Raw genomic sequence first — 25,191 nt, 5'->3', positions numbered from 1 at the left:
TTATGCTAATGAGGGTCACATTTGCATTTATGCAGAAAATTCATATTTCCCTTACGGTAAATGCGACAGATGTCATATTAGAGGTAAAGATGGCTTTAGGAAAGGTGAATACAATGGAATGTGTGTTATGCTAATGACGACCTCTTTTTCATAAGTTATGCAGAAAAATCAATCGGAATGAATGAAGAACCATTGAAGACACTTTTGTACAGACTCATAGACTTTTATTTTACAAAGGGTCCGTGACAAAGTCACAGATATAATACAATTTATAGAACATTCTTGTGTACAGTAATAATCAAAACCAACAAATATTCCTTGTTATTATCATTATCTAATAAATATCAGTCGAAGTGACAGTATTTTGTGACAGTGTTTTTTCCAGCTCTCTGTACAACTATAATGTGCAAGTTATTGTTACAAAATGATGGTATACATTGTATATAGCCTCCTTAGCAGGCCCTATGAGTCAGGCTTTTTTAGGCTTATTCTGATAACATCTCGGTTATCAGTACTCACAGAGCCTGCGAAGAAGGTTACACTGTAAAAGTGTTAATGTAAGATTTGCTAGTATGAACAGAGGCTTAATTCAGGAGTTATCAAGTCATTTAGAAACACACAAAACCACATACTCCGGTCATGGATGAAATCTTAATGGATGGTAGACCAGACAAATAAGACAACTTGTTAACTGGCATCAGTATTTTCACTGATCATGCTAAATGAAACAAAATGCTCTTTTCTTGTGCCTTTTCAAATTTGAGATGACACAAATTTTCTGAACAGACTGTCAAGAGTTGAAAGACAGTGGGGGAACTTGGCATCTTTTCCAGTCTTATATGACTAAACCAGATGTATTAAACAAGTCATCAAATTTGTCTGGTTTGTATTGTTAGTTTGGTGCAATGAGAACATACTTAACTAGTGCAGCAACTTTCTTCACTGTCAATTAATAAAACAAATACAGTTACATAGAAACTCTTACACAAGTCATGAAAATAACAATACTTTGCATAGGTACAATTCCTATCAGTTTTTGGCAACACTTCTGCCCTAACAGATAGAAATGCACAAGAGTTTAACTTATAATATCATATTCATGATACTTATCAACACAAACAAAACTTCACTGTTTTATACAATGCATAACAGACAAGAATGTAGTAACCTACAATAAGTACAAAAGTACAAAACCGTAAACAAGATCAGACTTTTTAGTGTCTTGGTGTGAGTGTCTGCTGTGTTATGAAATTTCCGAAATAATACATACAAACATGTACATCAACTTTAATATCCTCCTCCTCTTTCCAATAGCAACTTTAATATAATAACAGAATTCTGCATTCCTAAACAGGTTTGGGAACATAGCATGCTAAGATGTCTTATCTATATCTTTGCCCAGCAAAGACTTTTCTTTCATCTTCATTACACACTTAAGGCCAACAACCCCTTCTATCAAATGGTGTCAACCATATTTCTTCAGAAATCACAGATGTGTGGAACAGTTCACTTCAGGAGAGGGACGTTTTAAAAAGGCTACTAACTTATTTACAGCACAATGGAATAGAATACAATGGTCAATAGTAAAAAAACAAAAACAGAAATAAGTAATGAGAATGATACTTAATTTGGCAATGTATTGCAGTGCAGAAGAGGTTATCAAACACTATATAAAATAGATATAGATAAATATTAAGCAGTGTTAGGAATGCTGAAATCATCTCTAAAAACTATACATGTATAGTGAACAAAATTGCACAAACGTCATATCTTTCACTTAAAACAATAAACATTTACACCCTGACAAAAAGATACACAAATAGTTAACATTATACCAAAGAATGTCATTCCCATACCAAATCATTTGTAAGCCTAAAGCCAATCGTATGAAAAGGAGTCACAAAGAATAGTAGATGTGCTTAATTCTTTGAGACATCCTTACATAGTAGAAAAGCGGATATTTTTAAGACAATTCACTTAAAAATCTTGACTACATATCTAACCCAGGTATCATGTTATTCCTACCACGATGAAGCTAAACTGAAGGGATAATCTAGGTATTATTTTTGGTCCAGTTGTAATTTGATAAAAATTTGTACAAACTTCGAATCCATTGTAATTTGGTCCCCTACATATATGAAATTAAAAAGAGATTGATACTCTAAAGACTTCTTTTTCAAAAAGCATTGAAATAGGGAATGAAGGTTACCAACAATATGTAAAGGGCTAAACCAAAGATAAACATGTTAAGGCAACAAATGTCCAATACCATAATCAATCTGTCTGTCGTTTATACATGAACCTCCAATCTTTTTACCTCAGAGCCAAGCCCTAGCAAAGTTTCAAGGGTTCTTGTACAAGCCAGAGCTTGGCTCTGAAGCCCCAGTCACACATAGCCGACCATGCCCTCCCAACCTTCTCCAGGCCATGGTTGGGAGTTAGTAGTAAGCAAGGTCATTAGTCGGTGGTTGACAGTTGGTCAGAGAGGTTGCCTACTAGTCTTTAACCTTCTCCCTGCTGCCTAACTCTGTAATCAATAGAGAATTGGGTGCCGAATGGCTACTTCAGAGTGTTAATGTTAAAAGTCTGTGCTAGCCGACTATGAATTTTGAAAAATTGGTAATTCGGGAAAAGTCATTTTCTTCTTGGATTTGAACAGAGGAGAAAACTGGAGGTAGAATAGGATGGATTTCAGCTGCAGGCTACTCTAGAGATGATCTAAAAGTTGGGGAGTGGTCGAGAGCAAAGTTATGGAAAGGTCCTGAATGTGTGACAGGGGCTTGAGGTACGACTAAACCGTCAGTGACTTGGTGGCCTACATAAGAATACAAGACCGTCTGGTCTTGTCCTAGTAGTCCGTCTTGTCGCTGATGTATCCACTGCTTGCGTCGGGACTCTCGCTGGTGGGGGGGTTTCTCTTGATGGCCGTGTACTCCTGCATTGTCTGTCTCTTGAAGAAACCGCACTGGGGAACAAAAAAGGAAACTTGTCAGTTACTTCTGGAGATTTCAGCATGAAACAAAAGACTTAACCTTACACAATCATGTAGAAATGTGTGGCCATTTTAAGCAGCAAATTAAAGTAGGGAACATCCTTAAGTTTCTCCTAGTCCTAGATCTGCTGTATTCTAGGGGGTATACATTTAGGATCAACAACCAGAAATGGATGCATATGGTGTGAAAATTCTTTTCTACCCCTAGAATCAAAAATCATAATTTTCAAAATAATTCATACAAAAATAACCCCAAAGTACTGTTTTATCTTCACAAACTAAAGAAACTGTTCATTCATCTATTTACGTGTATCTACTTTCTTTGTTAGTTGTCTTTACATAGCTTTCATATTGTTTTCCATGTACCAAAGTCTGTCTTGTCTATCTGTAACTTAATTGCATACATGTACATATTTCTTTGGATTAATTTTAAAAAGGGAAGAAACTGTGGTCCGTACCTTGAAGAGTACGAGGATGATGAGCACCAGTAGCAGCAGCCCAGCGCAGGCTGACAGGATGATGATCCACAGGGGTACCGGCCGCTTCCCCACCGACGGCTTACTGGGGTTCGCTGTTGTCACAATCTGGGGGGAAACGGCAGGAAAAATTCATTTATATGCTACAAATATTTACTTACTTTACTTTGGTCAAGCTCCGCTCGAAGCAAGCTTGAAAGCGCTCTCCACTTCACCCTATCTTCCATCAGGGACTGGATTTCCTTCACATCAGCCAGGTCTGTGTCACTGTCAGCTCTTAGATAGATTATCAATGAAGGAACCTTTTGGTGTTACAAATATTGATTTGAATTACCTCTGTTACATCTTTCCCATTCCATTTGTCTTTCAAAACGGTTAACATTGAAAATACATTGGAAACTGATTTTGTATCTGATCTATTGTCACAATCTGGGGAGAAATGGTCATAAAAAAACATGGATTTGTGCTAGAAATAATGATTTCCAATTCCATCCATTAAAGTTTATGTCTTTCCATTCCATGTGCTTCTAATAGCTAACATAATACAAGTTCTGTACTGACCTCTGCTCTGGCTGTGGGTAGAACATCTGCTGTGATGGCGTACGGAAACTCTAACACTTCAAAGTCTGCCACGGATGTCAGCGTCGTCTCTTTGAAGCCTCCCTGCGTAGAAAAAAACGAGTCAGGAATGGTTTCCACACTTTACAATGACAGTGCATGGGTGAATCTGTATAAAATGTTACTGTTATCTTACATCAACAAACAGTATAATGCACTACTACTAGAGTTCATTAGTAGAAGGTGATAATATAACTTATAAAAGGCATAATACCACAGCATTCCCAACCGCCACCACTAGTACGTGTGCACATTGGCATTCAGAACCTAGGTGGTAAAGACTAGTGTGTTACAAAACATGATAAAGGGTGGTTATACCTGACTTCATAATTACCAATACAAGAATATGGCTGACTTCAAAACACCTTAACTTGAATAGTTCTAACTCTGACACAGTGTATATATAAGGTAGCTCACCTCTAGAAGTGTGTCGACCCACAGCCTTGACCTGATTTGAACCACTGCGATGTTATCTTTGTTCAGCCTCTCTAGCATACAGTCAATCACTATACACTCCGCATTGATGCAGTCCTAGGTTAGAGGAGAAAAGTATTTTTTATTACCAAAAATAATTTCATAACAGGTTGGTAGAACTTAGGATATTGGAGATTTCTTTTTTAAACAAACTTAGCCACGTTTTGGACAGTGTTCTCACCGCAAAAGCGCCACCTACTTCGGCTATTTATAGCGGTGAGAAGCAGTACTCCAGTCAGAAGCTCTGAAGAAGGTGTCTGAGAGACACCGAAATGGCAACAGGCGAGACTTACTGGTTGTGTAAAAAAGAAATCTCCAATATCCTATTTTATATTAGCTGCAACATACCTAGTATGTTTTCAACATTGTAACAGTGTGGTTCAAGCACCCAGGCTGCCAGCACACAAACCCAATGCTCTTACCACTAGGCTACAAGGTCCGAACCAGTAAGACTGGTCAGTAAGTGGCACTTGAACCACACTGTTACAACATGGGAAAAGCCAATGAGACATGATGTGGATGCTTTAATGTGTGGGAGGCTCCATTGAATGGCTAAGTGTGGTTTGAAAACTGAAGAAGGACCAAAACTAAATTGGGAATGATATTTTAAGATGTCTGTGGAAGAACTGCAGTAATGTAGTAAAGAGACATGAACAAATGAATGACTGGATGGATGGATGGATGAATAGAATGGATGAATCAAAGAAATGGATGATGAAATGAAAAAAAACTAACAAACAAATGAATGAAGTGTTGAGACTAACAATTAGAGCTTAGGGCAGAAGACATCTACTAGGCATAGAAAGATAAATTCAAGGTAGACAACAGTTAATCTGTACCTGGCTGTAATGTAATGTATATAGTATACTGTAACAAAACAACACCAAGCCACAAGACACCACATCACACCAACAGCATAAGGACACAGAAATGGTCAAAACAAATGCAACAAAAAGCGCAAAACATTCATGCTTCACAGAAAAATCAACTTAGCAGGAATCATCCACCATTAAAATCTAAAAAACTAAAGGCTCCACAGTTGGTCAGATCAGAGGAGAGAAGAGTGTTACCTCTGTGTCATTGACCTGTGGGTCATTGACCTGTGGTACAGGCTGACAGTAGAGGGACAGACAGACAGGTCAGTGGGTTAGTAAGAGGACCATAGTACACTTGTCAACACAAATCCTCAGGGATGTGACCCTACATCCAATAGATCTGCATTGGCAAGTGCGTTAGGTATATAGAATATAAAGTCAGGTGTACAGCTTATCTATCAAATAGAAGGTAGAGTAAGAGGTTATAGTGTTCACCATGCAAGTTAGGTGAGTATTAAAACACAGAACAGACAGGGAACAACATTGAACAGGTCTGTAGTATTAGCACTATGTACATACAGAATACACACAGAGAACAAAGGGTTAGATATTAGTTACATGAACACATAGAACACAGATGTACTAATCATACAGAATTTAAAATTCTTTTTGAAATAAAAACCGGTACAAACAAGTTCAGACTTATGTTAGAAAAGTTCCAATCTTCCTCTATCCATAAACTTCAGGTAAATGTGTCTATGAAATTTTACAAACACAAAAGTATGAAATACATGTATCTGGAAAAAAAAACGAATTTTCAGAAAAGAGCCATTTTCAATGCTGGTGACACTTTTGCAAAAATGTGCGGCATACAGTCATGTATTGTTGAGAAGGAGACATAAGTGTAATTACAGTAAGTGTGGGCGGACTGAAAGACACAAGCTTTTTCTTCTTCAAGCCGTGTCTCTTTCCCTTTTTCTTTCTCCTTTTCCTGTCTTTCTTTTTGTGCCTTACTGTACTGCTGGGGACAGTGGGTCTGGCCTGGGGGTGGTCCATTAATGCAGCAGTAAGGAGGAAGGACAAGGATTGTACATATTAGGAGACAGTAAAGAACAGTACATGAAACAGTATGGAGTTCATGTAGTAATGTAGATAGCAGAAAAGTAGTATTGCTCTATATATACGTAGGCACAGAAGATCATACAAGAATGCTATTGAATCAGCAGATGAAACATGTGAAAACGTTGTTTGAAATGATTCTGAAAGACTATGGATACAGCAAGAAAGATTGTTGACTTATCTGGTAACTTAAGAATTACATACAAAGCAGGGACGTTGTATTTTGCAAGCCAGACATTTTTGGAGATCTGACGGGCACACGATAGAAAGAAAGATACTTCATTTATATACAGGTGACACTTGTCTTCAGTCACAGAAGAAAGATAGTGGGGCTGGTGGATGATATCTTAAACATCTGACCCATTAGAGAATATAGCCCGTTACTTGTTTTATGTTATATTACGTAATGTTCTACCTGTAAAAGGTACAATCAATGTAAAATAATTTTTCTTGCTCTTACCATTTGCGCTACTTCCTTGTCGCTCGTGGCGGCCGCCCTGCGATGTCTGGCGGCGCGGGAAGAGTCCAGGGCGTACAGAGCTTCCGCTGTTTGTGCAGCAGACGCTGACTCAGTCTGAAGGAAACAAGGTTAAAGGATTACGTTAAAAAAGGTCTACCAAGAAGAATATACTTTTTAGTTAAATGTATTTGTGTTTTGGTTGAATTCTTACTTTCAATGTCATTTTATAACATTATCGATGAAAAAGCTTTGATTTCAATACCTTTACTAATTTGCAAATTACATGACGACAGACAAGATATTCATACAACTTGTCAACGAGCAATCAAAGCTTTGGAAAGATACAGATTTACAAGTAGTTGTTAACCTTCTCCCTGCTGCCTAACTCTGTAACCAATAGAGAATGGGATACCAAATACCCACTTCAGTGTGCTAAAGGTTAATCTTATCAAAGATGTTTCTTGAAGACTTCCAAACCATTCCGTAATGAAGTAAGCCAAATGAGATGAAGAACAATAATATTGTAGTCACATATTTTCCATGACTTACAGAGATGCCTTTGGGGTTGACGTCCCCATTGACGGTACAGCGCCCGTTGCCCTGGGTTACGTTAACGGCCAGCAGGTACAGGAGATCCTCCCCGGTACGGGTGTGGACCGGCCACTGGATCTTCAGCTTGGAGCTGCTGATGTCACTTGGACCAACATTACGGATCTGGGAGGGAAGAAGAAACATGATTCTCATTATAAGTTACACTCTTGTATTAGGTAGATCATAATGGAACTGTAGTTATGTACCAGAAGATGCCAGACTTTGTACCTTGTATAATTGTTGTGCAATAAAGTAATTATTATTATCATTATTATCTAAAGCATTTGATGCAAAGTCTGGGATATGTTTTTCCTCCTAAAACATTTATAAAAATCAGTCAAGCAAGAATTCTTAATGACAAAATGCATGATTCTTAGGCTTAGATAGTAATTGCTTAGATAAGAATGTAGGTACAAACGGTAGTAGGACAGTCTAAAATTTAATGTGCCTATGCATTGTGTCAGAACAAAGTTTTAGCTCAGAATCTGTTTAACTATCTTATCAAACAGTAAAATGATACACTTTAATAACTGCATGTATTGGGTCTTTCTTCAGATCAGACTAATAGTGTCTCTTTAATGTCAGATTTAATCTGTACAGTGTCTGAAGCAAAGAAAAGATATCATACCTCGTATCTGTGTGTGACCTCCGGCCCAATGTCCCTCTCGTCTGTGATGTCCTCAGACTCTCTCTCCATCTGCATAAACACCACTTGTTCTGGCAGGGACACTCTGAAGGGGGCAAACAAACAGGGACGTCAGCACTGTTTAATCAGTTATAGCAATAAGTACCTTAGTTAGCAGCAGTGTTGGTTGGTTTAGAAACTCTGTTCCTCTAAAGTACTGGAACTCTCAACATTACATCACAAAGTGCTTGCAACACGGCAACTTTAAATTTCTAAAGTCATTTCCTAAACTTTGACAGCAAAATGTCAAAATCTGATCATACAACAATATCATAGTTACCTAATTTTCAAAGAGGATTAAGTACAGTTCTCATTAAAACACCTTTCTATATATTGAAGGTCACTTACACTTGATAAAACATTTACACAGTCACGAACCAGCGATATGATATTCAGGAAAAAACTGCCAGCATGTCTTCGTGAACCCAAATTTAAAGAGACCAACATTTAAAAAGTAGATTTATACAAATTAAACTGAAGACTCACCCTCTAACAGACAGGCTAGCGTTGACCTTTACAGGTACGGGGAAGATGATATGGTTGTCTCCCTCGTTTCCAGGTTCCTCTGCATTCGTGCTGCAAACAAACAACAAGCAATCAGTAAAGCAACAATGTGTTAGACACATCTTTCCATACAGTGTAAAAGCCAATCTATATGAAATAACTACATGATACAATCAAGACATTTACTCAAACACAGCCTAGAATATTTTGCCAAGAGTTTGGTCATTTCTTTGAACCTTGCATTTGAAAAAAATATAGAATATCGAATATCTCCAAATAGAATCTCATACAGCATGAAATAAAAAATACTCCTCTGTTACTTTTTCTAAACAATTCTTCCTCCTCTGTACTTTTTCTATGATCATTATGACCTTGCCAAAACAAAGAAGTTCAAATAGAGTAACAATTCAACCCTTGACCTCTCACCTGTTGACACTGAACTCGAAGTCGAGAGAATTGCTGTCGCCAGTCAGCTGAACGGTGGACAGCCGGAGTCCGAGCTGCGTGCGGCGCGCCGTGAACGGGTTGCCAAGGTCGCACACCAGCAGCCTCTGGTCCTCCTCCTGAAGGTTACAGGTGATGATGGCACCCTGGGAACAAGATTGGGATTGTTAGTCAAGGTCTAAGTGGAGGGGGATCTGGAGGGATCACGGTAAAAGAGTAAAAAAACTTTTCAAATGTACTACATGTAGTAATCATCAATGCAGTCATGAATGATAAGTAAGAATAGATAAAAAGATAAATGAATACATCATTATGTACATCGTTAAGTCCTTAGCCATTCAAGTCAGTGATCGAGTCCTAACAGTAGGCACCTTGTACCCAGCTTTTTGGGGGGTAAAATTTTTCTTACTGTGTTACACACAAGGGCCACAAGTTAAAAGAGCCCTCTTGCAACTAGCACAAATACTGCAGGAGGTCTACCTGACGGCAAATGATTTGCTCTTACCCCACGTGGGTTTCCTGTTCCCACGAAGTCGACCCCCTCGGGCAGCATGACGGACAGCAGGGCTTCGTACGCGCCCTCCCCAGCGTTCTCCACGACAACGTCCATCAGGAGCTGCTTATCGCTTCCTACAACCATCTCTGTGCCCTGCCTGTTTAAGGGAACAAAACCGTCTTTAACTGAAGCAATCTAACATGCTACATGTATTATGATTCTTCTGTGCCCTGTCTGGTAAAGGGAACAAAACCATCAAGATTTAAAATGAACATCTAGACTAAATCTCAAACCTTCTTACATTCAATAAAATTTTTGCAATCCTTTTGGCAAAGTCAACTATCCACAATAACCAGACACCCTTGACCAGCATGTACAGCTGCAGTTGTTGTCTATTAGCTACAATAGAATACATCACGGGTTCTATTGGATGTTTGGTCAAAGTTTCACACAACCTTATACGAGATGTTCTGTCGAGTTGCTAGATTACTTACATGGAGACGAAGACCTTGAGGTCGGGCACACAGATGTTGTCTGCCCCGCAGTCCTTGAGGATGTTGACCTGCCGCGTGCGCCGGCTGGGCTGGTTCAAGTTCAGGACCGGCAGGAGCTGGTCCGGCTGCGGGGTCACGGGGTCGGCCATCGTGTACGCCACGGCCACGGAGATCGGGCTCAGCTTGTCACGAATGTCATTCTGTAACCATGGAGACAAATGTGTTCATATTGCTACATCTATTCAGAAGGGTTGTCCCTGTAGCTCAACAGTTAGGATCAGGGTTACAATTAATTTTCGTAGTTGCTAACTGGGAGACCCCAATTCAATCCTTGGTCGGGACATCTCGGTTGGGGCTGCACCTATCTTTTGAAAGGGACGTAAAATGAGGGTCCCGTGTTCAAGGAGGTGCCTCGAGCACGTTAAGGGGGAAGGGCTAGTAAACCCTGTAAAAATCTCTAAAAATATACCCTGCTACTGAAACAACAAGGAAACTTGAAACAAACAAAAAATACATTTGTTCAGTAATGAGAACTACATTGTACAATATATCTGCTGCTTTACACATGGAAAGGCCCTAAACTTTTATGTTCTTTTATCTAAAAAAAATGAAAAGAATGGACCTCCTTGGAGGAGATAACAAAGATAATTGTCTTACCCTGAGGAAGGCCTGCTGTGTGATACACATGGAGTCCGGGTCTGCTTTTCTTAAGGTGGAGGACCAAGTCTGAGACGTCTCCCTGCCGCCGAAGAACACACGCTGGCCAACGGTCTTAAGGGCATCCAGGGTCACCTCGTACTTAAGATCTGTGGACAAAAAAAGGAAGACATTAAAGACTTGTAGTACATTGAGAGCCATTACTCAGATGCTGAAAACCGTGTAGGTTATAGACTAACTCTAAACTTCAAAGTTTAGAGTTTGTCTTAAGTTCCAACAAATGTTTACCAGTCTTTCTCAGGGAATGCCTCCAGCTCTTTTGACACATGACCTGATTTAAATCTAAGTCCAAATGTTGTATTTGAAGTTTTCGTTTAAAATTTGTTTTTAATGATTTATACTGACAAAAATGATAACTGTGATAACATGATAAATTTGTTACATTATTCATTATATGACTTAAATGAAATTTGATATGAAAGTCAAACTTACCAACTTCATCGGGAACATTAATTCCGGTGTAAGAAGCACAGATGTTGATGTCGAAACTGCAGAGAACAAAAAGAGAAAGATCCTTCAGACAAGGATGACACACAACTCTGTTACTCTATGTGTCTTGCAGTAACATACTCTGCACTTCCACCTATTGCTGCTAGGTGGCGCTTTTGTGCAACAGGAACACATTTTTGCTCAGTCTGGAATACTCAAACAATGGTTGCCACCAATACATCTGGCAAGAAAGATGGATAGATTAGGTTATAGATAGATGAATGGCTTATTGATGGTACATAAATAACTAAAGATAACCAATGCCATCAAATTCAAGCCATAGAGGATGAATTTTAGACATTACGAATTAGACTAAAAACAAGTTTGATAGCTCCAACACTCACCAAACCACGGCAGTCCCATCATCCAGGGTGCAGGTTTTGTTCTCGGTGTCGATAAACTCTGGTTCCACCTGGACGATAACGTCTGCGTTTACGACAGGGCGTGACTTCAGGACAACAACGGAGTCAGCCTCGTACGCACCGATAGCAACGTCTGGGCAGAATAATTTGAAGTTAGAGAGATTCCTACAAAGTTGCTTTAAATTTAACCTTCTCCCTGCTACCTGACGCTGTAAATTTGGCGCTGGAAATCAGGGAGAAAGTTAACTAAGGAGAACCATATCTTGAGTTGGTGGTACATAAAATAAACTGCCAAACAGAATCAATGTACTTTCCCTACCTGGGTATCTGTTGTTATCAACGTCTTTAGCTCCAGCCACAGAGAAGCCAAATGCCGACAGGGGCTCTGGGAAGTCTGATGCTTTTATCTCCTGTAACAGAGCGACAAGAACTGTTAAAACTTGTGACAACACACAAAGTGTTTTGCTTCACTTTTATCAGTAATTGTTACAGTTACATAGTAGGCATGCATTTTGATTTACATTCATTTTGTTCTCAAGAATTCCTGAAATAGAGTTACAAGCACTGTTAGAACCTGTGACAACAATGCAATGTGTTTGGCTTCATTTTTATCATTTGTAAACATGCTTCTTCATTAACATTGTTCTCAAGAATGCTTGAAATAAAGCAACAAGCACTGTTAGGACTTCTGACAACACACAATATGTTTTGCCTCAATTTCATCATTAGTAAACATGCTTCTTGACTTATAATGTTCTCAAGAATTCCTGAAAAAGAGTGGCTGCACTGTTAGAACTTGAGAATGTGTTTTGCTTCACTTTTATCTTTATGTAGGCTTGTTGATTGATATTGTTTGTTAGAAGTTCCAGTCAAAGGAAAAGAGCGGACTAAGTGCTCTTGACGAATCACAGCAAATGTATACAAAGTATAATCATCGTTAAAGTTGAAAGTCATCTCTTTACAATGCATAAACGGCTTAAAAATTGTTAAGTCATTCTAATTGCCTTTTCCACAAAAGATGGGTATATGTAGAGAGGATTCTCCAAGCATAGGTAAGGCTCCGTCTTGTTTCTGACGTCTTTTCAGTATTTTTGTTGGGCTTTATATTTTGCCAGTTTTTTCTTCTTCAGCCAAACCTCTGCTTGGAGAGTAGGAAGAGATATCATATGAATTTTGGTCAATCTTGTGAAGAGGACCTTTGATAATAATGAAATAAGAAGCAAACGCCATCCTATTCAGGAGTAATGTACCATTAAGTCACTAAGGGGTGCTTCTGCCTGCCTCTAACACTGATCTCTCTCAGGAGGCAGCTACTGTCAGCTTCTGATGCTGGTTTATAGTTATGGCTGTGATTAGGGGTTTTATTACCTGTGCTTAGTTAACAGATTCATTTGCCTTTTCTGTTGTTTTTCTTCTTGAAAAAATGGTTGTGCAGCATTTATTAAGTAATTGTTTATACTTTTATTTCTACTTTTTAAAATGGACAACATATGAAACTAGAAAAGGTGCCTAATAGAGTTGAAAACTATGCCAAAGGTAGCATTCTGCTCATCCTGCTTTAGAATTTAGTCACTCGCTCCTATCAATTCAAAAACTGGAAAAAATTATAAATATCTTTGAAAGTTATTTGTAATTTTTTGTGATATCCATTTCACTAACCAAGCAACCAAAATACAAAAAAACACACTGCTAAAACCTTACCCTTCTTGTCAAGCCATCCTAGCAAAGCTAATGAGAACATAAAGGCTATGCACCTTCCCACATTACCTCTCACCTTTCCCTGATCCATTTTACCCCGTACGTATCTAATCGCTGTTCCCTCCAATTGGAGTGCAGTAAAGCGACCACCCCCATAAAGATTTATATCTTCACTTAGATCCGATCTCATCCTATCTCACGCGCGAACATCGAATTCTCACCCCTCGTCTGACCCCACTTCACCTCTTGACACCGAGCACTTTGGAACAATTTTGTTCTAACAACAACATGATGCTAAATTTATAATTTCACTGTTCAGCAAATTTGGGCAGTGAAAATGAATCAAGCATTTGGTAGCGCTGCATAAAATTGGCGGTCTAACCCAGTTTGGGAGGAAATCGGTAAGCGGTATATACCCCGGGTTGGGTTATTGAATTTTCGCCCATCCGGCGGGCTTCCAACCTGATTACTCGGCAGATTGTAAGGACCTGTTCTCCCACTTCGCCGCTCACACATCAAATTTGGAGCCATGCTGTCCAATTAGTGCCAGGGTTTTCCTCCCGTAGGGGGGGAATAAAATTTGTAAATATGAAAAATTGGGTCACACCCTGGCTTAAATCAAAGGGTGGATTAATTAATGAAATATTGGAGAGTGCTGGTAGCGCTGCACAGAATCCAACCTAATCTAGTCCATGTTTTTCTTACAGTCTTATGATCTTTGGTTTCATGACTTTTCTGCTCTTGCATTCTTATTCTTAATCCCACTTTGAAGAGACACATTTCTTTTACTCTTAATTTTCTGTCTACATTTCAGTTCAACGGCCATCTATTTCATATTCCCTCTTATTTAGCAGTGATTTTTATTCTTTCTTCCCTTCTAAAGTTACATTACGTTTGAGTCCCTACTTTTTTGCTTTCTGGTCAAAGTATATATTTCTGATTTCTCTTATTTCCTAGTCAACAATAGGAGACTTTGGAGACTACATTGTGAGTGGTTCTGAACATTCTTATTTCTTTAAAAGAATACTTGAATACAAAAGACCACAAAGCCAGCCATTATGAGGCAGATGAGGTAAAAGAGAGCCAACAGAGGCTACCATAAGGAGTTAGTTTCTACCAAGGAGGTTTAAATAGTATTTAAACCTCCTTGGTTTCTACACAGGGCATTTTATGCCTAGAAAAACATCACCATCCTTGATTACTGAGCACAATAATCACATCTTCTCATCACCTCCTGCCCAATATGTGCAGGATTTTCAATTTGTAAAATGGGGGAGAAAATGGAGAACAAATGGGATGACCAAATCCAGTTTGCATTTATGAATGAACTTACCAACATTCTTCCAATTTATGCATCATCAAAAATGTTTTCAAATTGTTTTTGGACACATTCTGACCCCCTACAATTCCAAAAGCTGATATAGTAAACTTGAAGTGGCATATTAGCTTGCTTTAAAACCTTTTTTTGATGCAGAATATTCATTAAATGTCATTGCATGGTTGTAGAAATAATGTCTTCTACAGTAAGCATAGATAGAACCTAAGAGAGGCCTGAGCCATTTTAGATTTTGATTCATCGTGCGTAAAATTGGGTGGTATGAAAGGGGATTGTGGCGTTTCTTTCAGTCTTTTCTGTAAGCTGTGAACAAAAGCTGAAAAATCCTGTGTGAGAACATATTCAGGCTCTAAACACCGGCACTAAGACTGCTATTTGCAGAAAAAAATTGAAATTGCAGTAAACAAATGTTAGCCAATAATCTTGCATTAGTTAACACTCTGAACTAATACAGCCTCCGTCAGTACTTATGAATAACATTACAGGGAAAACAAAAATAAATCCTTTGACATTTCTCATTTTTCAGCAATAAAAAACATAAAAATCCCACAAAACATAATATAAAGGACAGTTTAGCTGTCTAGTAGACATTTTCTTCTAAGTCAGGAGGGTGTGGACATGTAGTAAAACCTACATTGTGCTAATCAATATAATGATCGGAAATGTAGGTCAATATTTTTAGGAAAAAGTACTCCAAATGTGAACAAACCACAATCATTTGCATAACGCAGATACACCTTATACATGCACTCTCATTAACTTCATTAGATGTTTTGCTCCAGGACCAATTCTAATCATTCCAACGAACACAAAGTGCCGTAGGTGGTTTCCATATGCAGGAGGTAATCGTTAATTGCCCATCTAATTTCGCCACAACGTTGCTCATAACATGCATTCATGGTCTTGCACATCCGCGGGGACTTGTGGAAAACAAAAATTCCCAGGACATTTTTATAATTGATAAAACACTAGATATAATTCTTGATGTCATAATTTTTCATAATGATTGCAAAACTTGCTAGCAACCCCTCCCTGTAAAAAATACACCCTGCTACTGAAACAGCAAGAAAAGTTGCTGCCCTATGTGCCGCAAGGCACTACGAATTCTGAACAATCTAACGATTGCAAAACTCTCGAGATCATCTATTACAGTATTAGGCAGTATTAGTGCAGTTACATTAATGTTGGACTAAACCGTTTGCCCTTTCGGAAGTCTGAATAAACTTAGGTTTTCAAGAGCAATGCTTTTATCATTCACCTTAGCCTCTGAAATCGACTATTTTGTGTTCTCTAATGGGATAAGATGTTGTGGACGTCAGCCCTTTGTGTGTTCATCAGCTCACCTTGTCAGATTTGGGTCAAGAGGTTTGTTTTTCTGAATACTGCAGGTGTTCAGAATTACCTGACAGGTACTGTATGGCTGCACCACTTTATTTCTTTGGTTTTTAGACATTGTAAAATAGAATGAAGCAAGGGACTAGAAGAAAACTGGGCTGGGAGGAAAATTTGAATCTGACTTATGATATACAGTACATGTATTCACTGGTTATAACTTTAGAATAGATTTTGCAGCAAGTTATTAATACAGTGCTGAAATACACTGTAGTGTAAATCAAAAAGTTAAAATTTGTCATGCCTGACGGCTAAAGGTTAACGGTTAAATGCTATAGTTCAAAGGTGACGTCCCCTGACCTGTGCTGGTTCTGCCCTGATGCCCTCAGCTGACCCATGGTAGATATACACCGCTCCCATGTTGTCGTCTCCCTCCCCAGTCTGGTAGGGCGCACCCACAGCAATGTCTGTCAACAAACAAACAACAAACAAATAAATAAAGTGTTTCTGTAGACAAATGCAAATGAACAACACTGTCTGGTGTTTTTCTTATAAGTTATATGGTGGCCTAATATGTATCAAATTCAGATGCACCAAAATCAATGATACCACTTGATTGATAAAATACAATAAACTGTCAAGTCTGTAGGATTTCTTGAGACCCTTGAAGAAAATGGCCACAATACATGAACAGCAGACAAATGGCCCATGTAGACAGGATTTTTCATGCTTGAGTCAATTGGAAAAATCATCTAAGTTATTCTAAGGCACCACCAATAGGTGGCCACAATGACAAGGTGGTCCTTATGTAGAGGTGGTCACTTGTACAGGTTGCACTGTATTATGGTAATGTTATGAAATACACACCGTTGAAGCCATCTTGGTTGACGTCACCCAACGCAGCGATGGACGTTCCAAACCTTCCGCTAGAAACCTTCCCACTCAGAATGGTGGGGTCACTGAACACAGGCTGGACAAAACACAAGGAACAACATTCCATCAATTACAACTTAACAGCAATTAAGATGACAACTGTCTAGAAATCTCCAGCAATCATTTTACTCCTGGACCAGTAACTTAAAAGTTCTTCACATTATATCAGTGCACAGTAACATAAAGTCTGACAAAACCATGAGTGCCTATCCCTTAAATTAACTCCCAATAAAACACTTAAGCATGACAATGCATACAATTGTATTTCAACTTTTATGTGTATCCTTAAGCTTTCTTAGACGTTCTACTGTGTGCAGTAACTGCTCACACTCGCTATCTGGTGGTTTCTAAGAATCCGTTTGAGGAGGCAGTTGACAAAAACAAACCAGCTGAAGTGTGATGCCTGTTTGCTTATAGTAAGGACAGAGCTGCTGACAAACAGCCCCAAGGTGTCTGTTAAGTAAAGCACTCTACAAGTTAAAAGTCAAAATCCCACAACATACGGTATGTTGTATAGGGCAGAGCCCATCTCCATTTTCTTAGCCCTTGGGCCACCATGCAACCACAATTACAGAGGGCTAGTCCACTGGTAGCGGTGTGTGTTGAACTTCCATACTCTTTCACTATAATAATATACGAGTTTGACTAGATATAGATGTAGATACAGGTGAAAGAAATCAAACGTCAACATCTTTTTACCTACTTTCTTTATATGCAAATATGTATAAAATTTCTGCAACCTGCAGTTTTAAAGAAAGCTGCTAGCCTAAGGGGGTTTCTTACCGAGAGTCCAGGCTGCTCCAGGTGGTAGACATAGACCCTGCCCAGATCCCAGAGGTGTTCCCTCGGACTGGAGTACATGGGCGCTCCCACAATGATGTCATCAAGTCTGCAAGAACATGGAACACAGCAAGGTCATGATCAATGCAAAGTCAAAATCATTTAACAAACTTTTTCACTCAGATTGAGAATAGCTATAAACATGAAGGAAAAGGGGTATTCTCTAAAAGTAAAGTGTCAACAATGGATGATGAGGCCAAACTGAAATTGGAGAATTTAAAGCAAAAATTAAACACGACAGACTCTAACATATAATAAGATCTTTCAACTTGACAAGTCTTTTTCTGATCCAAGAAGCAACAAATTGAATTGCTGATGCCTGATACTGTGCCATTCTTTGACATCATTTATTGTGTGGTTCAAGTGGTACTGTACACCTTATGGCACTGTTTTATGACCGACAATTACACAAGGGTTTCATTTCATGACCTTGCCGTTATTGCTGCCTAGTGCTCAATCAAAACGGGAATTTTCGGGGCAGTGTAACAACTATTGTGTGGTTCTCGCAGTTACTGCTAGTTTACAACCATTAAATTCCCATGTCATTGATTTATAGCTGACAGTTAACACAGAAAAATTAACTTCATTGCACAATAAGTCATCCGAACAGTGTCCTGTTATATGACCTTGGCATTAAAACAGCAAAGTACTCCTATAAAAGAGTGCTTTTGGAGTAGTATAACAGCAATTGTGCAGACTTTTTATTTACCGCTTCTTTAAAATTTAGCACCATAAAATGCTCATGTCACTGACATTTCATTGAGACTTACACCAAAATCATAAAATAAATTGCATAGCAACTTAGTCTTTTGATGCGTGAATATCATCCTGTTAAAATTACAACTTTACCAATAACTGTATAGCTGGTTACAACCATCAACAGAAGGAGGTTATAGGGGCCTCTATGACCTCCTTGCAACCATAGGATCCTTATGCTACTACTTAATGTCTGACAATTACACCAAAACCATTAAATTCATTGTGCACTTAACCAGCTATTGTGCTACACATATCTGTAGCATCCGTTCTATGCCCTTGGCATTCACATCCCCAAGTGCTGGACTATAACAGATTGTCTGGGGCAGTGTAATGGTAATAAATTAAATCAGCCATCTAGAACTCCGGTCATTTATCACCATATGGGGGGCAACAATATGGCAACAGCAATTCAAACCCAGTATTAACACTGTGACCTTGGCACTGCTGCGATAAATAATAAGGGTTTATGGTGGTGCATACATATATGAATAGAATAATCACGTTCACAAAAGTGTGTTTCCCAATATTTCTAATGTGATAAGCTGTTATGAAGGTCAGTTATAAAGTGAATCTATGTTGTAAGTATACATGTAGAAACTACGTTTGGGACAACTAGGTTTTGGAAAATGCACACTGTAGAATGCCTCACAAGAGGTATAATGTCTCTATCAATGATAAAGATATTCTTCAGCTGAGCTGCTATACTTAATTCACTCTCAGAAGTTCTCTGTCATCTCTCTATCCAAACCAGCCTTACTTGTCCATTAAATTCAATCTATCATGACTGTTTTGCAGGTTTTTTCACCCAATGTATACTTCATATTCTAAAAATCATCATAAAAATTATATTCCAACTACAACACTAGCCTCAAGTTCCCAAATACAATGTCCATTTTCCATCTGATCAAGTGATTTTGACAGATGCCCTAAGAGTCGACCTCTACTAGGACAGGCCCTGAGTTAGTTTAATCCCTGACCCAGTGAACTGACCTGACCCTTTTCCAGGACTCATCATCTACCTAATGACATCACAATTACGACCTTGGGGACCATCTTTGACCTTCACAAAGACCCCGACATTCGTCACTCCCCTTTGATCACCACACAACACATACATTCCGTCCCGCCCAACACAATCAATATAAACTTCATCAAGACTACTTTTAACTATCAGTCTGTCAGGAAATCCTCATTTATATTGACCACAATGTGAGAGACATACATGTACAATATACACATTAACTTTTACCTCTGAAACAGAACCTTCTAACTTAAAGTTAGCTACTTGCAAGTTGCACATTTATTTTATTGTTGTATTAACTTAAAATAATTGATTTCCCTCGATCCATCATTCCAGGAGCTTTACAATCAATAATTCATAAAAGAAATAAAAGTTTCGTACCAACATTTCCTAAAAACCTCAAAAGATCTTTTCTGATGAATCCCTCAGTTATTCTAAGCCGTTCTCCATTAAGGTAATTGTACAGAAGTGGTCTTTACCGTCTGATATCTGTCATACTTTGTATGGTAATCTGAAACTAAGGACCACTAGCCCTATCCTGACGACAAAGATGAATGAATGGCTTTAACCACAATTCCTAACAATCTGCACCATTTAGATCTGAAAATACATGCTTTTTAAAGAAAATACCCACTTACTGCTTTAATATATATCAAATACATGCATCCATCTGGTCTAGAATTAAGGCTGAATGTGATATCAAAGTTTGAATCATTAACATCGTTGATCAACATTAAATACGATAAAGATGATAAAGGTTGAAGTTTTAAAAATTGATTGGTCGTTTCGGATACTACCCTTAACAAGGAGCTACTTGATACCTTTAGAAATTTTGTTATCTTTGTCAACCTTGTGCAAAGTCTCCCGTAAAGATTTCTTAATTTCCCTCACAGCAGCCGTTAGAAATCGCATAGCGCCATACGGTTATTCAATCAACCCTCTCTCCACGGAGCTCATGTATGTAAATTTCCGTCCCTCGAGTGGAATTAAGGAAAACCATCAAATTATGACGGATTCGCTGAAACAACCGTCTTGTTCATTAACATTCACCGAACACTTCAATCATTCTATGCTGCATTAGCAGATAGTCTCTTTCCCTTATTTATGACTTTCAGTTAATATTTTCATTCGCCATGTGATGTTTCAAAAGGTCAGAAAATATGCCATGATCCTTACCTATTGTATTTTTCCAGCTAAAACAAGCATTTTCCTTTTTACGATTACAAAGTCTTCCTTTTCCTCATTATCTTTTTGTCAAATCAACAGCATTTGAAGCAATAATAATGTCAACCAATATCAACTCATGGCATTCTATAAACAGACAATGATATTCAGAATTTCTAAAGGAATGATGACACTTTTGCCAATGATACCCCTTTTCTCTAGGACGGTGCACTACTGTAACCATTGAACAACCAAAGATTTCTTAGATCGCTCAGCAAATTTCATAGATTAAGAACAATTTTTTACATTCCGGGTGTTCTGTTGTCTTTTAGCTCATACTTTTACATCTTGTATCAAATTTAAATCATGAAATCAAGACTCCCACATTGAAATCCAATTTTGGTCGCGGTACAGTCGCTCAAGAGTCACTATCTTGTAGGAAGGGGGGCTTAATGACATAGTATTACACATCTTGCACCAAACATTTGTGTTCAAACATGTAAATTGTTAGAAAAAACATTCCAGTACAGCTGCGATATTTTTTTTCAGCTGCATCAAAATTCAAAGATGCTGAATAATTGCCCAGAGGTCACCCTTCCAGTTTAAAAGCGACCGTTCGTATTAAGAAGAACGATCTCGGCTCCGGCATAATCAAATCCTGTCGTCCGGTATTAAAACTCACCGTCAGAAATCCTGGATAGAGATGTGATTATGGTGCACTTTGCTCAATGGGAATCAGAGGAATATGCAATTATGGTGCTGATTATACTGGTTTAATGTATGATGGGGGTCTGCAATGTCTGTTGATGTAATTTAGCTGACTGCCTGCCCCATAACTTATCCGTAACTTTTAACCTGTCTATAACAAGTTACATTATAGAAGCGCTTGATAGGGCAAAACTTAAGACACTACATTTGGAGACAGCCCACAAATTAAAACCTCCAGCAATATAGTATAGCTTCCCTGAGTCTCTGGCCCCATTTGCATCTTTGTGGGGTTATTTAACATTCTTGTTATCTGCAGTTTTAAAGAAAGTTGGTAGGATCTTCTGAATTTAGAAAAAAATTCAAAATCTTAATAATATTTTCCTTTGGCGCTAAATAATAACGTTTACTACTTTTTGAGTTGCCTGTCTACAATACAAACAGATCAGCCAACAACCAAATATAATAGGTTAAACTTAAAATACAACCTCCTTAACAATCTCTCTCCATGGAATTTATGAAATCATGATGATTATAATACTCCCATAAACCTGCTATTACGGTGAAGATCCAAAAGCAAATACACAATTAAAACTGATGACAAAACTTTGCTGTTCATGTATTTCTCTTAACTCCGATGTTGATTGAGGATTCATTTGAATATCCCTGTCTAGACTAACTGACTTGATGACTCAATACCAACAAAGCTAAGTCCATATTAACTATGATACATACTGGCAGGGTTCCCAGAAATGGGGCACCCTGAATGAACAAATACTGTAAAAATGAAGTACATCCGAACAGGATGTCAGCTGCCTGTAGCTCCAGGAAGAAGCTTATACAGGGAGGAAGCTGCCGGGGGGATGATGGTATTGGCGCAGGCGCCTAGACCCTACGGTGAGAGAGCTCAAGAATAAACAGGGCATTAAAACATTGAAAGCCTTTCTTGGTGGGCTTTTTGGTGAACTCTTGGCAAGTCTGGGGTGGGTATGATAGTTCAGACTTCATAATTTTAGAATATGTTGACAAAAACGACCTTTCTTCATCTTTTTGTCTTCTGGACCCCCGGGAGATAGTGTGCTGGTCGCGATCGGCCCTTATAAGGGAAATGGACTGACTCAAGTGCTCTCGCTCGGGGGTGTTTCCCCGGAGACTAGCCGTATAGAAGTTCTCGTAATTCTGATAGATGACAGTCTACAGAAGTGGTAAAAAATTGAGGGTAAGTTTTCTTGGTCAGGATCTTTGGTTCCTGAGATAATGACACCTAATTTCTGTCAACTTCCCCATAGGGATGCATGTATTATTGGCCCCAATTGGAATGTCCTAATCCCCCCTGAAGGGAATCTGTAGAAGTGTAGGCAAGCCATTTCTGCTATTTCTATGGGGTTTTCAGTTCTAATCTGCTATCTAAGCAAGGGATAGGCTTATGTTGACTCATATTCATTCATGAATTGTCTCATTTTTAGGATTTTGGGCCTTTTTCCTTACTTTTTAACCCTGCAGCCAAACTCAGTCTCCTCAGGAATGGATCCTGTATACTAGGGGGTGAACTGTAGGTGTCTACCTGGCAGGGGGTAGGTGCTGGGGGGGGGGGGGTATGGCAGTAGGTGTCGGGTAATCGGGAGTGGTCCGGGACCTGGTAAACATTGTGTTTTGCCATTGTCAAGGTCATCTCTATGCCCTGGGCCTTGCATACACCTGTCCCGTGTGGTGGTCAGAGCCCCTTAGATGGACTTTTTTCTGCTTTGACAGGTTGCAACGGGGAAATACAGGGTAGGACTATAGTTGGCAAAGCCCTTCTGTACTCAGGTGATCATATTTTGACTTAATTTTCTTCTCCTGTCAATTTTCCACCTAGTACCTATGAGTTTGCCATCATAACCCTATATAGCTGACACCTGTTGAGTGATCAGGTCCCAGGGGACTGGTTCTTGTCAGAGAACTTTAATACTCAGGATTTTAATTTACTACCCTACACTGCACTGTGTGAGATGATTGACAACTGTCAGCTTTGAACCTGATTTTCCTTGAAGGGGGGATGATGGTATTGGCGCAGGCGCCTAGACCCTACGGTGAGAGAGCTCAAGAATAAACAGGGCATTAAAACATTGAAAGCCTTTCTTGGTGGGCTTTTTGGTGAACTCTTGGCAAGTCTGGGGTGGGTATGATAGTTCAGACTTCATAATTTTAGAATATGTTGACAAAAACGACCTTTCTTCATCTTTTTGTCTTCTGGACCCCCGGGAGATAGTGTGCTGGTCGCGATCGGCCCTTATAAGGGAAATGGACTGACTCAAGTGCTCTCGCTCGGGGGTGTTTCCCCGGAGACTAGCCGTATAGAAGTTCTCGTAATTCTGATAGATGACAGTCTACAGAAGTGGTAAAAAATTGAGGGTAAGTTTTCTTGGTCAGGATCTTTGGTTCCTGAGATAATGACACCTAATTTCTGTCAACTTCCCCATAGGGATGCATGTATTATTGGCCCAAATTGGAATGTCCTAATCCCCCCTGCCTGGGCTTGCATAGAGGTGTGGGAACTGTGGGCAAACTGTCTAAGCCAACACTGACTAATACGTTGTTAGTTTTCTAGGGTTGACAGTCATACACATTGGGATATAGCACAAGGAGTCAGTGGAAAACGTCCTAGCCTCTTGCATGGTACACAGCATTTTCTTGACTTGCTGATCTCGTCTGTGTTAGTAGGTTAGTTAGTTTGTTCAATCTGCAAAGAGGCTTGTAAAGATCACAATCATAAATAAAAGTACTTACCCGTCTCCATTAACATCTTGAACCACTAGTGAGTAACCGAAGTAGGAGCCCATCTAAGATTGAAGAAAGAACACTTTTAGTTTCAAATTATTGTATTGATTAAATGCACAGTAAAGTATGTCTAAATCAAAGTTGTTTCAATGCAATCAAGTTTACATCTATAAGGTCCTATAAGAATTTATTTTGCTTTCAGTACAAGAGACTTTTTTCACCTGTTCTCCAATGAGAGCTGTTTTCTCAGGCATCGCTTGCAGCACCGCAAGGTTACTGTTATAGATAGCCACCTGAAAATGCAAACAAAAACTTGGTCAAATACCTTTAAATTTTCCACAAAAATAATTTTTTTTTAATATGATAATGAAAAATGAAAAGTAATGAACTGGCATTTCCACAAAAATTATAAAGTTTAACCCAATCTTATATTAAAATTGGGTTCATATAAGGCGAGATTATGCAAGAACAGCAGTTCTAGCGGCTTGGTTTTATACATTTACAACTCCCCAGTGCTATAAAAAAATCTGCATGTTTTATACTGGCAGAAAAATCAGCAATGACACTTCCACATTCCCCCACACAGGGGGTAATCAAAGATAAGGGACTTTGCCAGTTTTAATATCCCAGTCGAGTAACGTAAGTAATCCGCTGGGAGAAACCAAATTGGCCCAGAGTGCTGCTACATGCATACCACAGCGCTATTCACTAATTACCACCTGATTAGATAACGACGTGGAATATGCGAGATGATTATATGACTAGGGAGTGAAACAGAAGGTAAAAGAATATGTCTATAAGTGATCTTATGTATAATTTGCTGTGTATACATTTGTCATATCTCATGATGTGACAAATTTTTCTTGTTGTTATGTTGAGAGGGTAAAATTCAGGTAAAAAGGTCGGA

General features: G+C 38.8%; 1 protein-coding gene across 3 annotated transcripts; it reads right to left on the bottom strand.

Moving 5' to 3' along the window:
• Nucleotides 1-422: 422 nt before the first annotated feature.
• Nucleotides 423-24,574, bottom strand: LOC136447247 (integrin alpha-8-like). 3 transcript variants are annotated; one of them, XM_066445971.1, is made up of 22 exons: nucleotides 24,506-24,574; nucleotides 24,294-24,346; nucleotides 17,819-17,924; nucleotides 16,970-17,072; nucleotides 16,463-16,569; nucleotides 12,056-12,146; nucleotides 11,719-11,869; nucleotides 11,318-11,373; nucleotides 10,826-10,974; nucleotides 10,169-10,368; nucleotides 9,684-9,831; nucleotides 9,161-9,324; nucleotides 8,717-8,806; nucleotides 8,174-8,276; nucleotides 7,504-7,668; nucleotides 6,955-7,068; nucleotides 6,288-6,416; nucleotides 5,631-5,672; nucleotides 4,504-4,617; nucleotides 4,030-4,131; nucleotides 3,451-3,576; nucleotides 423-2,965 (listed from the first exon to the last, which is right to left on the bottom strand). In XM_066445971.1, exons 1-22 carry the CDS (start codon nucleotides 24,536-24,538, stop codon nucleotides 2,849-2,851), a joined length of 2,463 nt encoding a protein of 820 aa, XP_066302068.1. In that variant the 5' UTR covers nucleotides 24,539-24,574; the 3' UTR covers nucleotides 423-2,848. The 3 variants fall into 3 exon arrangements, with proteins under 3 accessions (XP_066302068.1, XP_066302069.1, XP_066302070.1); XM_066445972.1 differs by lacking the exon at nucleotides 5,631-5,672; XM_066445973.1 differs by lacking the exons at nucleotides 5,631-5,672; nucleotides 6,288-6,416.
• Between the last annotated feature and the right edge of the window lie 617 nt (nucleotides 24,575-25,191).

Source organism: Branchiostoma lanceolatum, chromosome 13 (genome assembly GCF_035083965.1).
Source record: "Branchiostoma lanceolatum isolate klBraLanc5 chromosome 13, klBraLanc5.hap2, whole genome shotgun sequence".
Taxonomy (NCBI): domain Eukaryota; kingdom Metazoa; phylum Chordata; class Leptocardii; order Amphioxiformes; family Branchiostomatidae; genus Branchiostoma; species Branchiostoma lanceolatum.
This window is presented reverse-complemented; position numbering and strand designations above follow the sequence as displayed.